This window comes from Homarus americanus, unplaced genomic scaffold, assembly GCF_018991925.1.
Source record: "Homarus americanus isolate GMGI-L3 unplaced genomic scaffold, GMGI_Hamer_2.0 scaffold46583, whole genome shotgun sequence".
Classification (NCBI taxonomy): domain Eukaryota; kingdom Metazoa; phylum Arthropoda; class Malacostraca; order Decapoda; family Nephropidae; genus Homarus; species Homarus americanus.
Genome location: NW_024731675.1, coordinates 132,012 through 148,941, shown reverse-complemented (window position 1 = coordinate 148,941; position 16,930 = coordinate 132,012). Strand labels below are relative to the sequence as shown.

Genomic DNA, 16,930 nt, shown 5'->3' with positions numbered 1-16,930 from the left:
GTGTTTTTTACCTTATCAAGTTTTGTTCTATATGAGCTGTACAATTTTCTCCGGACCTCTAAAGATTTAAAATGTATAAAATAAACTATCATTGGACGGAGTATTATTATATTGTTATAATCTCGTCGTTATTCACACGTCATGGTAAAAATTAAGAAGAAACATTAGGCTAATAATTACAGTTGTATTCAAAACATCTCTACCGAACACCACATCACAAGTGTATTATTAACAGTATTACGTGACATTAACAGCAATGAAAAATATAGAAATATAGAAAATATGGTCATAAATATATAGCTTATTTAGTATATCTATCGAGTGCCACCGAAATAACCACGAACAAGAACCAGCGATCATAATGCTTACTTTGGTTTGACTCATTTTTTGTTCGTCTTAGTCTCAATTATAACTTTAATTTGTTCATTTAGAGAATTTTACCATAGATTACCAAGTCATTTTGTTCAAGTTCTTATTGTTGTTATTTAGATTAATTTTCGTTGGAGGAAACCGTATTGTACAACTGATCGTAAAGTCCCTGGTTTAATATAACTTCAGTTCTTCTTTGTTATGCAGCTTATACTTACACTGTCATATACCTTGTCATACCTACTCTGTTATATACCTTGTCATACCTACATTATACCCTACAGAGCTGTACTGTAGATATAAGGTATATAATGATGTAGGTATATGCTGTACAGGGACTTACCGATCACCAAGTCTGGGGGGAGAGTGAATTAGTTGAAGATTACTCCCCTTGTTGACTTCACCTTATTAAACACACTAACGCTATCTGGGGGTAGGTTATGTTAAGGAAGGTTGGGATAGCGTAGGGTTAAGTTAACGTTAGGGTGGTGTTTAATATTCATGTGATCATCAGTTTCTGAAGCTTTTATTATCAGTTTCCCTTCCCCGAGTGATTGTGTGTCCCTCTCTGGATGGTCATTACACTTATGGACATAATGCAGTGTTTATTTCTTATTGATAACGTGGCGTTGTGTTGTGCTGGTGGGAGACACTCAGACGTGACCAACAGTGTCCGCCATGGGTGAGTTACTAGGGTTGACAGCAGGACGGATTTTTTGCATCACAGCGGTGCTTTGTTGTGTGTGTAGGAGAATCATGGCTGATCCTTTATTTGTCCCCGTCGTTCTCCAGCACCGCCCCTGGCAGGCTGGTCTTCCTCACTAGTTGGGGAGGGGGAGGGAGGGTGCGGGTGCTTATAGAGGTAGTAGGCCGGGAGAGAACTGAGCGTCCTGTACAGGGACGTGAGGTTCCGGCGTGATCCAGCGTCGGGGGCTCCTCCGTGTGTGTTGCCGGGTCTTGGGGGTCTGGGTTTATGACGTCGACTGATCTGGGGGTAGAAGGGGGGAAGTATTCAGGGGGAGGCGGCGTCACTAGCGATCTGCCGGCGGAGGAAGGACTAGAGATGAAGGACGAGGAGTAGTCTGAGTGTGACGAGGACCCCACGCTGGAGGGTGACGATGTGTTACGGGCAATACCTAACGACTGTGGATGACTTGACGACGATGACGCCCGGTTGTAAAACTCCTGAGAGGGGAGACTTTCCCTACTGATGGTGAAGAGTCCTGACGGTGTAGTGTTGGAGGAGGAGAAGTTGGTTGGGACGTAAGCCTCGAGGGCGGGAGGCTGCGACTCTGGGGTAGTTGTGTATGGCCTCACCCGCCCTAAGATGTTCCGTATTTTACTCCTTGCACTATTAACGCTCTCCAGTTGTTCCTCCACGTTTATCTCTCGCTGTAACTGCACCTCCCGCTTCTTGAGGTCTAGTACCATCTCGTAGCTGGGTGGAGGGACAGACATTTGGCAGTTGAGGATGGAGGCCGTCACATGAGGTGCACTAGGTAATATCCCATCACCGCCAGCGTCTTCCGTCCCTGTAACACAAGACAAGCCTTCAATAACACATATTTTAATGATCACCTCACAGATGGGGTGTTAAATCTTTAGGTGAATCAATATACTACTGTACTGTAGCGGACATTAATAGGTTAGGTTAAGGTTAGGTTAGGTTAAGGTTAAATTAGGTTAAGGTTAGGTTAGGTTAAGGTTAAATTAGGTTAAGGTTAGGTTAGCGATGGGGTGATTAATCTTCAGGTGAATAAACTATTGTAGCAGACATCAATAGTGAAGCCAGATGAAAGATACTACACGTACTACACTACAGTGCTTGTAAAGACTGGTGACTGTCGCGTACATAAGATATTGGTAACTGTTGTATTATAAACAGTGTAAAGACTATAGTTTAAACTACAGTGTGTAAAGACTAACTGTGCCAGGAAATTCACTGTCATGACCCACACACCTCCACTCTCTGCACCTGCTCGCGGGAACTGACTAAGGTGGGAGATAACTTCGTTGTAAGATGGCGGATCTGTAAACAAAAACACATTCTTTGTTATTTTCATATTTATCCACAAAAACATTATTTATAACGTTTATATTTACCATGTATACGTTTATTATTATTTATTACATTATGTTTGGGATTTTAATTATAATTGTTGTTGGGTAATACGCTCACTAAATGACTTATATAAATTTAGATTCACAGGGGAAAAACTCCCACGGTTTGTTTTGGGTCTTGGTTCCGGGTGAGAATATAAGCTAAGGATTATTTCTTCAGTTGTATTTCCTGAAGATTAGGATACCGTCTCAGACTTAACCCCTTGAGGACGATGACTTAACCCCTTGAGGACGATGACTTAACCCCTTGAGGACGATGACTTAACCCCTTGAGGACGATGACTTGACCCCTTGAGGACGATGACTTAACCCCTTGAGGACATGACTTAACCCTTGAGGACGATGACTTAACCGTTGAAGACGATGACTTGAGCCCTTGAGGACTATAACTTTAATCCCTTGAGGACGATGACTTAACCCATTGAGGACAATGACTTAACCCATTGAGGACGATGAATTAACCCCTTGAGGACGATGACTTAATCCCTTGAGGACGATGACTTAATCCCTTGAGGACGATGACTTAATCCCTTGAGGACGATGACTTAACCCCTTGAGGACGATGACTTAACCCCTTGAGGACGATGACTTAACCCCTTGAGGACGATGACTTAACCCCTTGAGGACGATGACTTAACCCTTGAGGACGACGACTTGAGCCCATGAGGTCTATAACTTTAACCCCTTGAGGACGATGACTTAACCCCTTGAGAACGATGACTTAACCCCTTGAGGACGACGACGACGACGACTTAACCCCATGAGAACGATGACTTAACCCCTTGAGGACGACGATTTAACCCCTTGAGAACGACGACTTGACCCCTTGGGACGATGACTTAATCCCTTGAGGACGATGACATGAGCCCTTGAGGACGATGACTTAACCCTTGAGGACGATGACTTAACCCTTGAGGACGATGACTTAACCCCTTGAGGACGATGACTTAACCCCTTGAGGACGATGACTTAACCCCTTGAGAACGTAACCCCTTGAGAACGATGACTTAACCCCTTGAGGACGACGACGACGACGACTTAACCCCATGAGAACGATGACTTAACCCCTTGAGGACGACGATTTAACCCCTGAGGAGATGACTTGACCCCTTGAGGACGAGATGACTTAACCCCTTGAGACGATGACTTGACCCCTTGAGGACGATGACTTAACCCCTTTGAGGACGACGACTTAACCCCTTGAGGACGATGACTTAACCCTTGAGGACGATGACTTTAATCTCTTTGAGGACGATGACTTAACCCCTTGAGGACGATGACTTGACTCCTTGAGGACGATGACTTAACTCCTTGAGGACGATGACTTAACCCCTTGAGGACGATGACTTAACCCCTTGAGGACGATGACTTAACCCCTTGAGGACGATGACTTAACCCCTTGAGGACGATGACTTAACCCCTTGAGGACGATGACTTAACCCCTTGAGGACGATGAATTTAACCCCTTGAGGACGATGAATTTAACCCCTTGAGTACGATGACTTAACCCCTTGAGGACGATAACTTAACCCCTTCAATAGGATGACTTAACCCCTTGAGGACGATGACTTAACCTCTTGAGGACGATGACTTAACCCTGAGGACGATAACTTAACCCTTCAATAGATGACTTAACCTCTGAGGACGATGACTTAACCCCTTGAGGACGATAACTAACCCCTTGAGGACGATAACTTAACCCCGAGGACGATGGACCCTTCAATAGATGACTTAACCTCTTGAGGACGATGACTTGACCCCTGAGGACGATAACTTAACCCCTTCAATAGGATGAATTAACCCTTGAGGACGATAACTTAACCCTTCAATAGGATGACTTAACCTCTTGAGGACGATGACTTGACCCCTTGAGGACGATAACTTAACCCCTTGAGGACGATAACTTAACCCCTTCAATAGGATGACTTAATCTTGAGGACGATGACGCCCCTTGAGGACGATAACAACCCAGACGATGACTTAAACTACTTCGCAGGACGATGACTTGACCCTTGAGGACGATGACTGAACTCTTGAGGACGATAACTTATGAGGACGATGACTTGACCCTTGAGGACGATGACTGAACTCCTTGAGGACGATGACAACCCTTGAGGACGATAATAACCCCTTCAATAGGATGACTTAACCTCTTGAGGACGATGACTTGACCTTGAGGACGATGACTGACCCCTTGAGGACGATGACAACCCTTGAGGACGATGACAACCCTTGAGGACGATGACTGAACTCCTAGAGGACGATGACTTAACCCTTGAGGACGATGACTTAACCCGAGGACGATGAAGTAACCCGAGGACGATGACTGAACTCCTTGAGGACGATGACTAACCCACTCGAGTAAGGTTACACCATCGTCCACCAGGGCTAGGTTCGGTGGTAGGCTGGGTTAGGTTGAGTTAGGTTGGGGTGGGTTGGGTTAGGTTGAGTTAGGTTAGGTCAGGTTAGGTTTGGTTAGGTTGGGTTAGGTTAGGTCAGGTTAGGTTAGGTCAGTATTCCTACGCATTATGACCGCCACATGAGGCTGCCATCCACCTGACTCTTCCTTTTGCGTCGTTATCTGCTGTTAAGGTCAGGTCTTTGTGTTAGAGGCGCCGCTAAATGTCAGGTGAAATATCATTGTCTGACATTCACCTTGTGTGTGTGTGTGTGTGTGTCTCGTAACATAATAATTAATTTACCTGTTGGAAGCATCGTAGTGTCTTTATCTGAGCTCTTATATAACCTAACCTAACCTAACCTAACCAAACCTAACCTAACCAAACCTAATTTAACATAACTTAACATAACTTATCTGTATATATATTCTCTACTATTGGGGATAAAACTGATATTTAACAGATATAACTTAATTATCACTCGTATGACAGTTATATAACAGTCATTATCACTCGTATGACAGTTATATAACAGTCATTATCACTCGTATGACAGTTATATAACAGTCATTATCACTCGTATGACAGTTATATAACAGTCATTATCACTCGTATGAGTTATATAACAGTCATTATCACTCGTATGACAGTTATATAACAGTCATTATCACTCGTATGACAGTTATATAACAATCATTATCACTCGTATGACAGTTATATAACAGTCATTATCACTCGTATGACAGTTATATAACAGTCATTATCACTCGTATGACAGTTATATAACAGTCATTATCACTCGTATGACAGTTATATAACAATCATTATCACTCGTATGACAGTTATATAACAGTCATTATCCTCGTATGACAGTTATATAACAGTCATTATCACTCATGTAATGGTTATATAACAGTCATTATCACTCGTATGACAGTTATATAACGGTCATTATCACTCGTCTGACAGTTATATAACGGTCATTATCACTCGTATGACGGTTATATAACAGTCGTATCACTCAAATATGACAGTTATATAACAGTCATTATCACTCATATGACGGTTATATAACAGTGTTATCACTCGTATGACAGTTATATAACAGTCATTATCACTCAATATGACAGTTATATAGCAGTCATTATTTATCACTCGTATGACGGTTATATAACAGTCGGTATCACTCGTATGACAGTTATATAAGCAGTCATTATCACTCATATGACAGTTATATAACCCAGTCGTATCGCTCGTATGACGGTTATATAACGATCGTATCACTCGTATGACGGTTATATAACAGTCATTATCACTCGTATGACAGTTATATAACAGTCATTATCGCTCGTATGACGGTTATATAACGGTCATTATCACTCGTATGACGGTTATATAACGGTCATTATCACTCGTATGACAGTTATACTTAACCCGGTCATTATCACTAAACCTTGACAGTTATATAACAGTCATTATCACTCGTATGACAGTTATATAACAGTCATTATCACTCGTATGACAGTTATATAACAGTCATTATCACTCGTATGACAGTTATATAACAGTCATTATCACTCGTATGACAGTTATATAACAGTCATTATCACTCGTATGACAGTTATATAACAGTCATTATCACTCGTATGACAGTTATATAACAGTCATTATCACTCGTATGACAGTTATATAACAGTCATTATCACTCGTATGACAGTTATATAACAGTCATATAACTGTTTGTATGTCAGTCTTCACCTATATCCAGTCATTTGTATATATGTGACGTCACGACCCAACTATGTCATGACGTGGATGTGTGACGTCACGACTAGGGTACGATTCAGGCGATGACGTCACTGATATTTATTTATTGACCACTGGTTAGGAGGTGTGTGTGTGTGTGTGTGTGTGTGGTCTTTACGTATAAGTACTCACCGCCCCACAACGAGGACCCACGTTCGATACAATAGTTAGTTCCTTCTTTACCTGCACACACACACACACACACACACACACACACCTATCAATCTAACCTGGTCTTCGTTATTTAAAGCATTATATATGAAAAACAAACTAACAAACAACAAACAGATAGTCAAAATAGTAAACAATTACCTTTATCATAACCCGGAGGTGTAGTCATCAGGTGGAGCTCCTTGGCCTGTGTAGTAGCTGTGTGGATGAGGGTACACTCTGACCCCACTGTGTCCCTGTGTTCTGGCTGCCCTGTGACGTCTGGTAAATATAATGTAAGTCATATGATCGCATTTTAGGTAAGTTAAGTTATATTAGGTTAGGTTAGGTTAGGTTAGGTAGACCCTCAGTGATGAGAATCTAAATGAGAATAAAGGCTGACATAATTTTTTTTTAAATTTCCACAGAACTACATTACCTAGGTACAGTCCCCTTCACTAGTGTGTTTACAGGAGCTGGTCATATAGCCTAGGTACAGTCCCCTTCACTAGTGTGTTTACAGGGGCCGTCATATAGCCATCCCCTTCACTAGTCCTTCACTGAGTGTGTTTACAGGAGCTGGTCATGTAGCTGGGTACAGTCCTCTTCACTGGTGGCTTGTTTTACAGGCTCGTCATACTTATAGCCTAGGTACACTCCTTCACTAGTGTGTTTTACAGGGGCTGGTCATATAGCCTAGGTGATCCCCTTCACTGGTGTGTTTACAGGGCGTCTAGCCATCAAGCCCCTGGGTACAGTCCTCTTCACTAGTGTGTTTACAGGGGCTCGTCATATAGCACAAATTACGTCCTTCACTAGTGTGTTTACAGGGGCTCGTCATATTGCCTGGGTGCAGTCCTTCACTGAGTGTGTTTTACAGGGGCTGTGGTCATATAGCCCTAAGTCCAGTCACCACAAGGTGTGTTTTACAGGGGCTGGTCATATAGCCTAGGTACAGTCCTTCACTGAGTGTGTTTACAGGGGCTGGTCATATAGCCTAGGTACAGTCCCTTCACTGGAGTGTGTTTACAGGGGCTGGTCATATAGCCTAGGTGATCCCTTCACCCCTGTGGAGTGATGTGTTTACAGGGGCTGGTCATATGGTCTGGAAGTACAGTCCCTTCACTGGTGTGTTTACAGGGGCTCGTCATATAAGCCTAGGTACAGTCAGCATACTGGTGTGTTTACAGGGCTGGTCATATAGCCTAGAGTACAGTCCTTCACTGAGTGTGTTTACAGGGGCTGGTCATATAGCCCAAGTACAGTCCTTCACTAATGTGTTTACAGGGGCTCGTCATATAACCTAGGTACACTCCTTCACTAGTGTGTTTACAGGGGCTGGTCATATAGCCTGAGTACACAGTCCCTTACTGGTGTGTTTACAGGGAGCTCGTCATATAGCCCTGGGCAGTCCTTCACTAGTGTGTTTACAGGGGCTGGTCATATAGCTAGGTACAGTCCTTCACTAGTGTGTTTACAGGGCACAATCATATGGCTACGTGCAGTCCCCTTCACTAGTGTTTACAGGGGCTGGTCATATATGGCCTAGAGTACCAATCCTTCACTAGTGTGTTTACAGGGCTGGTCATATAACTAGGTACCAGTCCTTCACTAGTGTGTTTGGGGGCTCGTCATGGCTTCGTGCAGTCGCTTCACTATAGTGTGTTTGAGGGGCTCATCATATAGCCTACGTACAGTCCCCTTCACTGAGTGTGTTTACAGGGGCTCGTCATATAGCCTAGGTACAGTCCCCTTCACTAGTGTGTTTACAGGGGCTCATACTTGTATAGCTAGTACAGTCCACCTTCACTGTAGATGTGTTTACAGGGGCTGGTCATATAGCTAGGTACAGTCCCCTTCACCCTAGTGTGTTTACAGGGGCTCGTCATATAGCCCAGGTACAGTCCTTCACTGAGTGTGTTTACAGGGCTGGTCATATGGCCCCTGCAGTACAGTCCTTCACTGGTGTGTTTACAGGCTCGTCATGGCTAGTACAGTCCCTTCACTGGAGTGTGTTTTACAGGGCTGGTCGCCTGCTTCGTGCAGTCCTTCTTTAGTGTGTTTACATGCTCGTCATATAACCTAGAGTACAGTCCTTCACTAGTGTGTTTACAGGGGCTGGTCATATAGCTAGTACCAGTCCCCTTCACTGTAGTGTGTTTACAGAGCTCATCATATAGCCTAGGTACAGTCCTTCACTGAATGTGTTTTACAGGGGCTGGTCTGTATAGCCTAGGTACAGTCCCTTCAATGGTGTGTTTACAGGGGCTGCGTCCGCCCCGCCAGCCTAGGTACCTCCTTCACTAGTGTGTTTAGGGGCTCGTCATATGGCCTAGGTACGATTACATAGATCGTGTGTTTACAGGGGCTGGTCATATATTCGTGCAGTCCTTCACTGGAGTGATGCGTTTACAGGGCTCGTCCTTAGCCACGGTACACTCCCTTCACTAGCAGGTGTGTTTTACAGGGGCTGGTCACATATAGCCTAGAGTGCAGTCCCTTCACTAGTGTGTGTTTACAGGAGCTGTCATATAGCCTAGTACACTCCCTTCCTCTAGTGTGTTTGGGGGAGCTGGTCATATAGCTAAGGTACTCCCCTTCACTGAATGTATTTTTACAGGGCTCGTCATATGGCCTAGAGTACAGTCCACTTCACTGGTGTATTTGCAGGGGCTCGTCATATAGCCTAGTACCAGTCCCCTTCACTGAGTGTGTTTTACAGGAGGCTGGTCATATAGCCTAGGAGTGCAGTCCCTTCTCACTGGGGTGTGTTTACAGGGCTCGTCATAGCCTAGAGTACTCCCCTTCACTAGTGTGTTTACAGGGAAACATCATATGGCCTAGTACAGTCCTTCACTGGTGTGTTTACAGGGAAGCTCGTCATATAGCCTAGTACAGTCCCCTTCATAGTGTGTTTACAGGGGGCTCGTCTCATATAGTCTAGGTACAGTCCTTCACTGAGTGTGTTTACAGGGGGCTGGTCATTATAGCTAGAGTACCTCCCCTTCACTAGTGTGTTTACAGGGGCTGGTCATATAGCCTAGGTACAGTCACTACTGGAGTGTGTTTGGGGAGGCTGGTCATATAATAGCCCTCATTACACTCCTTCACTAGATGTGTTTACAGGGAGGCTGGTCATATAGCCTGGGTACACTCCCTTCACTAGTGTGTTTGGGGCTGGTCATATAGCCTAGGTACAGTCCCCTTCACTGAGTGTGTTTACAGGGCTGGTCGCCTTGGCCTGGTACAGTCCCTTCACTGAATGTGTTTACAGGGGCTGGAATCATATGGCTAGAGTACGGTCCTTCACTGAGTGTGTTTACAGGGCCTAGTCATATAGCCTAGAGTACAGTCCCCTTCGCTAGTCTGTGTTTACAGGGCTCGTCATATAGCCTAGGTACCAGTCCTTCACTAGTGTGTTGTTTTACAGGGAGCTGGTCATATGGCCTAGGTACAGTCCTTCACTAATTCGCGTTTACAGGGGCTCATCCTTATGCTTCGTACAGTCCCTTCACTAGTGTGTGTTTGAGGGCTAGTCATGCAGCACAAGTACAGTCCCTTCACTAGTGTGTTTACAGGGGCTCGTCATGTATAGCCTGGGTACACTCCCTTCTGAATTATTTTACAGGGGCTCGTCACTTGCAGCTTCGTGCAGTCCTTCACTGAGTGTGTTTAGGGGCTGGTCATATAGCCTAGGTACAGTCAGCCTTCACTAGTGCGTTTACAGGGGCTCGTCATATAGCCCGCGGTGCACTCCCTTCACTAGTGTGTTTACAGGGGCTGGTCATATAGCCTAGGTACAGTCCCTTCACTAGTAATTGCAGGGGCTCGTCATATAGCCTAGAGCCTCCTTCACTAGTGTGTTTCTGGGGCTGGTCGCCTGCTTCAAGTACACTCTCCCTTCACTAGTGTGTTTACAGGGGCTCGTCATATAGCCTAAGTGATCCCTTCACTGGGCCATGTTACAGGGGCTCATCATATAGCCTAGGTGATCCCCTTCACTAGTGTGTTTACAGAGGCTGGTCATATAGCCCTAGGTACGAAGTCCCCTTCACTGGTGTGTTTACAGAGGCTCGTCGCCTCCTTCATTGCTCCTTCACTAGTGTTGTGTTTGGGGCTCAAATCATATAGCCTAGGTACAGTCCTTCACTGGTGTGTTGCAGGGGCTCGTCACTTCTGCTTCATTACAGTCCTTCACTAGTGTGTTTACGGGGCTCGTCTCGCTATAGTCTGAGTACAGTCCTTCACTGTGTGTTTTACAGGGGCTGGTCATATGGCCTAGGTACACTCCCCTTCACTAGTGTGTTTACAGGGCTGGTCATATAGCCTGCGTGCAATCCCCTTCACTAGTGTGTTTACAGGGGCTGGTCATAGCTGGTACTCCCTTCACTAGTGTGTTTACAGGGGCTGGTCATATGGCCTAAGGCGCACTCACTTCACTGGTGTGTTTCACAGGGCTGGTCATACTCCTTCGTGCAGTCCTCTTCACTAGTGTGTTTACAGGGGCTAGTCCGCCCATAGCCTGGGCACTCCTTCACTAGTGTGTTTACAGGGGCTGGTCCTTATAGCCTAGGTACAGTCCTTCACTGAGTGTGTTTACAGGGGCTAGTCATATAGCCTCGTGCACTCCTTCACTAGTGTGTTTACAGGGGCTGGTCATATAGCCTGAGTACAGTCCCTTCACTGAGTCATGTTTACAGGGGCTGATCATATAGCCTAGGTACACTCCCTTCACTGAGTGTGTTTACGTCTATAGCCTAGGTACCTCCCTTCACTAGTGTGTTTACAGGGGCTCATCATATAGCCTAAGTACACTCCCCTTCACTATATACTAAACACAGCGCTGCCACGCTCACAAAACCTGACAAGCTCCTGTAAATGCACTAATAGGAGGTGTACCTTGTTCTGGTGTCGATTTGGTTAGGTTAAGTCGGATTAAGTTTGGATTAAGTTAGGTTAGTTACCTTGCTCTGATGTGGTTACTAGAGGGAGTGTTGTGGTTACTGAAGCCACCGTGACGCCACCTAAACCACCAGCCTCCACCTGAACACACCAATATTATCAACAGTACCAGCAACCTGTAGCAGAGAATATGGTGGTTATTAGTAGTAGTAGTGGTAGTAGTAGTAGTGGTAGTAGTAGTAGTAGTGGTAGTGGTAGTAGTAGTGGTAGTGGTAGTGGTAGTGGTAGTAGTGGTAGTGGTAGTGGTAGTATTAGTAGTAGTGGTAGTAGTAGTATTAGTAGTAGTGGTAGTATTAGTAGTAGTATTAGTAGTAGTATTAGTAGTAGTGGTAGTAGGTGACAAAAGCCAAGTGACAAACGCTGATAATGGTAAATACAAAACAGCTGATATAAACGTACCAGAAATACCACAGCTGATAGAAGGAGAACGGAGTAGAGACGCAACAGCCGAGCACAGCAGGTCTTGGGGTGACCGCAGCTGTGGAGAAGACGAATGCTGTTAGGAAGCTTGCAGTTAAGTTTGGGAGTAGGTTAGGGTAGGTTTGGTTAGCGTTAGGGTAGGTTTGGTTGGTGGGTTTGAGTTAGGTTAGGTGGGTTTAGGGTAGGTTTGGTTAGCGTTGGGTAGGTTTGGCGTTAGGTGCAGTTAGGGTTGGTAATTTGGTTTGGTTAGCGTTAGGAGTGGTTTGGTTAGCGTTAGGTCAGAGGCGTCTAATTAACGTGGTCTCAGTGTAATTTTGTCCTCGTCATTTAATAGACATATCTGGTTAGATGTATCTTTTGTGGAAGTTTGGTAGTAATTGGTAGAGGTGTGTTTGTTAGGGTTGGTAGTGGTGTGGTGGTGGGGTGTGGTGTGGTGTGGTGGGGAGTTAAAGTAAGTGTGTTAGTGGGTGTGGTGGTAGAGGTGTGGTGTGGTGTGTGATAGGGTGTGGTTGTGGTGTGGTGTTTGTGGAAGGTGTGGTAGTGGTGTGGTGTGGTATGGGTGTGTGGTGTGGTGTTGGGGTGTGGTAGTGGTGTGGTATGGGTAGGTTGAGTTGTGGTGGAGGTTGGGGTGGTGTTGTATGGTGAGGGTGTGGTGGGTTGGTGGTGGGGAGTGGTGGTGTGTTATGGGTGTGGTGGTGGTGTGGTAGGGGTGTGGGGTGGGGTGTGGTGGGGTGTCGTGGTGGTTGGTGGTGGGGGTGTGGTAGTGTTGGGGTGTGGTGGTGAGGTGTGGTGGGGTGTGAGTGGTGTAGTGGTGGTGTGGTAGTGGTGAGGTGTGGTGGTAGTGGTGGTAGTGGTGGGGTGTGGTGTAGAGGTGTGAGTTAGTGGTAGAGGTGTGTAGTGGTGAGAGGTGTGGTGTGGTAGGTGATTGATGTTTGCACAATGGCTACACTGGAAGCCTTTACATAGTAACTATATCAGTTCTCTAATACACAATGTGCCTTCTCACAATGTGAATAACAGAGTGTGTGGCCATGCCTCACGCGCCTGTACTCAGTAGTGGTGTGGTGGTGGTGGTGTGGTAGTGTGGTGTGGTGGTGTGGTGGGGGTAGTGGTGTGGCACCAACCCGATACATAATAAATTCGTCAGACACATGACGTTACTCTTGACATTAACGAGAGAGAGAGATTCATGCAGCGTTATGGACAGGTAGTCACTAGAAACAGAGCGAATCATCATGCAACCATTACATCAACAATGGTGCAGCCCCATAACCTGCACCATTAGTCAACCATCACACCTTCAACACCTGTAATTTATCATCCCTCATTACACCTGTCCTTCGTAGGTTTGGTTAGGTTAGGGTTAGGGTTAGGTTAAGTTTCTTTATAAATGTATTTACAGGTTTTGTTAAAGGACATTTGCCTCATATTTAACCTCCTCTCTCCTCCTCTCCTCCTCTCTCTCTCTCTCTCTCTCTCTCTCTCTCTCTCACCTGCGGACAGAGATTGTTGTCAGAATCAATAACCAGAATATTGTTCTTTCTGACCCGCATCTGAACTGATACAACACTGGTACCTTGTTATAACATTGGTACCTTGTTACCACTGATACCTTGTTACACTGGTACATTTACCTTACTGAGTACCTTGTTCAACACTGGTACATTTTATTTACATTTACCATTATTACCACTTTACAATTTTCCACTAACTTACTGATACTACTATTTGCTGCTACCTTGTTATAACACACTTTGTTTCTTACTAGTACCTTGTTACCTTTTGGTACCTTAGTTACAACTACTAGTACCTTGTTCAACACTGATGCATATTTACTCTGGTACCTTATTTAACACCTAGTCCCTTGTTACAACACTCCTTTTATTACTACTGGTACCTTGTTATAACACTGGTACCTTGTTCTTACTAGTACCTTGTTATAACATTAATTTTTATTATTTACTTTCTTTTTGTTACAACACTGGTACCTTGTTACTCATTGGTACCTTATTTACAACACGCCTGATACCTTTACTGGTACCTTGTTACAACACTGGTACCTTGTTACAACAATAGTACCTTTATTTTAATTATTACCTGACCTTGTTACAACTTGACTATTTTCTTATTTACCTAATTACCTTTTACCTTTTCAAGTACCATTTACATTACTTCATGCCTTGTTACAACATTGGTACCTTGTTACAACACTGGTACCTTGTTACAACACTGGTACCTTGTTACAACACTGGTACCTTGTTACAACACTGGTACCTTGTTACAACACTGGTACCTTGTTACAACAGAACATCACACACACACACACACACACACACACACACACACACACACACATACACACACACACACACTGTAAAGAAATTAAAATAACAATATGCCCCAGTAATTATGTTAGGTTAGGTTAGGCTAGGTTAGGTTAAGGTAGCACTATAGTAAGTTAAAATTAACATTAAAATAACCCCCAGAAGACCATTAATACTTACATATAATGGCGCCTGAGACCACCGTAATTCTCCCAAGTACAGAACCGCATCTGACTGTCGATCTGAGGAAGAAAAAATGCAATTATATCAATACGTCACAAGTTGTCTAAGGTCTGGTTTAATACACAATATACTGGTCTGTGTATAAGGTCTGGTTTAATACACAATATACTGGTCTGTGTATAAGGTCTGGTTTAATACACAATATACTGGTCTGTGTATAAGGTCTGGTTTAATACACAATATACTGGTCTGTGTATAAGGTCTGGTTTAATACACAATATACTGGTCTGTGTATGAGGTCTGGTTTAATACACAATATACTGGTCTGTGTATAAGGTCTGGTTTATTACACCGTATACTGGTCTGTGTATAAGGTCTGGTTTAATACACAATATACTGGTCTGTGTATGAGGTCTGGTTTAATACACAATATACTGGTCTGTGTATAAGGTCTGGTTTAATACACAATATACTGGTCTGTGTATAAGGTCTGGTTTAATACACAATATACTGGTCTGTGTATAAGGTCTGGTTTAATACACAATATACTGGTCTGTGTATAAGGTCTGGTTTAATACACAATATACTGGTCTGTGTATGAGGTCTGGTTTAATACACAATATACTGGTCTGTGTATAAGGTCTGGTTTAATACACAATATACTGGTCTGTGTATAAGGTCTGGTTTAATACACAATATACTGGTCTGTGTATGAGGTCTGGTTTAATACACAATATACTGGTCTGTGTATAAGGTCTGGTTTTAATACACACAATATACTGGTCTGTGTATAAGGTCTGGTTTGTACACACAATATACAGTCTGTGTATAAGGTCTGGTTTAATACACAATATACTGATGTGTATAGGTCTGGTTTAATACACAATATACTGGTCTGTGTATGAGGTCTGGTTTAATACACAATATACTGGTCTGTGTATAAGGTCTGGTTTAATACACAATATACTGGTCTGTGTATAAGGTCTGGTTTAATACACAATATACTGGTCTGTGTATGAGGTCTGGTTTAATACACAATATACTGGTCTGTGTCTAAGGTCTGGTTTAATACACAATATACTGGTCTGTGTATGAATTTTTTATTCACCGCCACTCTCTGTGTTGTTCATATGTAAAGGTTATATGTGTGTGTGTGTGTGTGTGTGTGTGTGTATATGTGATGTAGTGTATGTGTGTGTGTATGATGTAGGCATATGGTGTATAATGTATAACCTCTGTGTATTATTATTATTATTATTATTATTATTATTATTATTATTATTATTATTATTATTATTGTTATTATTATTATTATTATTATTATTATTATTATTATTATTATTATTATTATTATTATTATTATTATTATTATTATTACTGGTATTATTATTATTATTATTATTATTATTATTATTATTATTATTATTATTATTATTATTATTGTTATTATTATTATTATTATTATTATTATTATTATTATTATTATTATTATTATTATTATTATTATTGTTTCTTGAAAATTAGTGAGACAGGTGTTAACTAATTTACGCAGGTGACAACTAATCTATGCAGGTGTTAACTTAGTATACTGATATGTGATAATACTAACGTTAAATTAGTTATACTGGTGTTAAATTATTGACACACCTGTACAGTTATCGTACATGTGTTGAATTATGGAGAGAGAGAGAGAGAGAGAGAGAGAGAGAGAGAGAGAGAGAGAGAGAGAGCCACCCACCTTGGTAATGTCCATGAGTCTTGACTACCGTCGAGGTTTGTTGTGTTATCGTTCTGACGTCACACTTCCCCTCAACATACTCACTTCCCCTTTTCTTACAGCCTTAATCACCAATTATCTCCCTCTTTTACGATGGTAGATAATCATTTTAACCATTTTGATGACGTGTGGATCACATAATCAGTTACGGAAAAAAAAATCCCAGTAAATAAATTTTTCACTGTTAGTCCAATTCTGATTTTTGTTGAGATTAAACTTCACCAGGAATTCACATCGCTAATCTCTTAATCACGATTGGAATATGGGTTTATAGATCACTATATCACCTAAGATCAGGTCAGGGAGAGATAACGATACACGTGTGGTCAGCCCCAAGCACAGGTAAGGTCTGTCAGGCAGGTAAGTTGGCCCCAGCATCATGTGTGCCCCGCTGCCACCCGCACGATCAATGTTATTTT

At 43.0% G+C, this 16,930-nt stretch overlaps 1 protein-coding gene across 1 annotated transcript; it reads right to left on the bottom strand.

Moving 5' to 3' along the window:
- Positions 1 to 882: 882 nt before the first annotated feature.
- LOC121867685 (putative protein TPRXL) lies at positions 883 to 16,876 on the bottom strand. The gene is made up of 7 exons (XM_042367707.1): positions 16,473 to 16,876; positions 14,732 to 14,793; positions 12,207 to 12,285; positions 11,810 to 11,923; positions 7,008 to 7,127; positions 2,330 to 2,398; positions 883 to 1,901 (listed from the first exon to the last, which is right to left on the bottom strand). Exons 5-7 carry the CDS (start codon positions 7,033 to 7,035, stop codon positions 1,138 to 1,140), a joined length of 861 nt encoding a protein of 286 aa, XP_042223641.1. The 5' UTR covers positions 7,036 to 7,127; positions 11,810 to 11,923; positions 12,207 to 12,285; positions 14,732 to 14,793; positions 16,473 to 16,876; the 3' UTR covers positions 883 to 1,137.
- Positions 16,877 to 16,930: the final 54 nt, after the last annotated feature.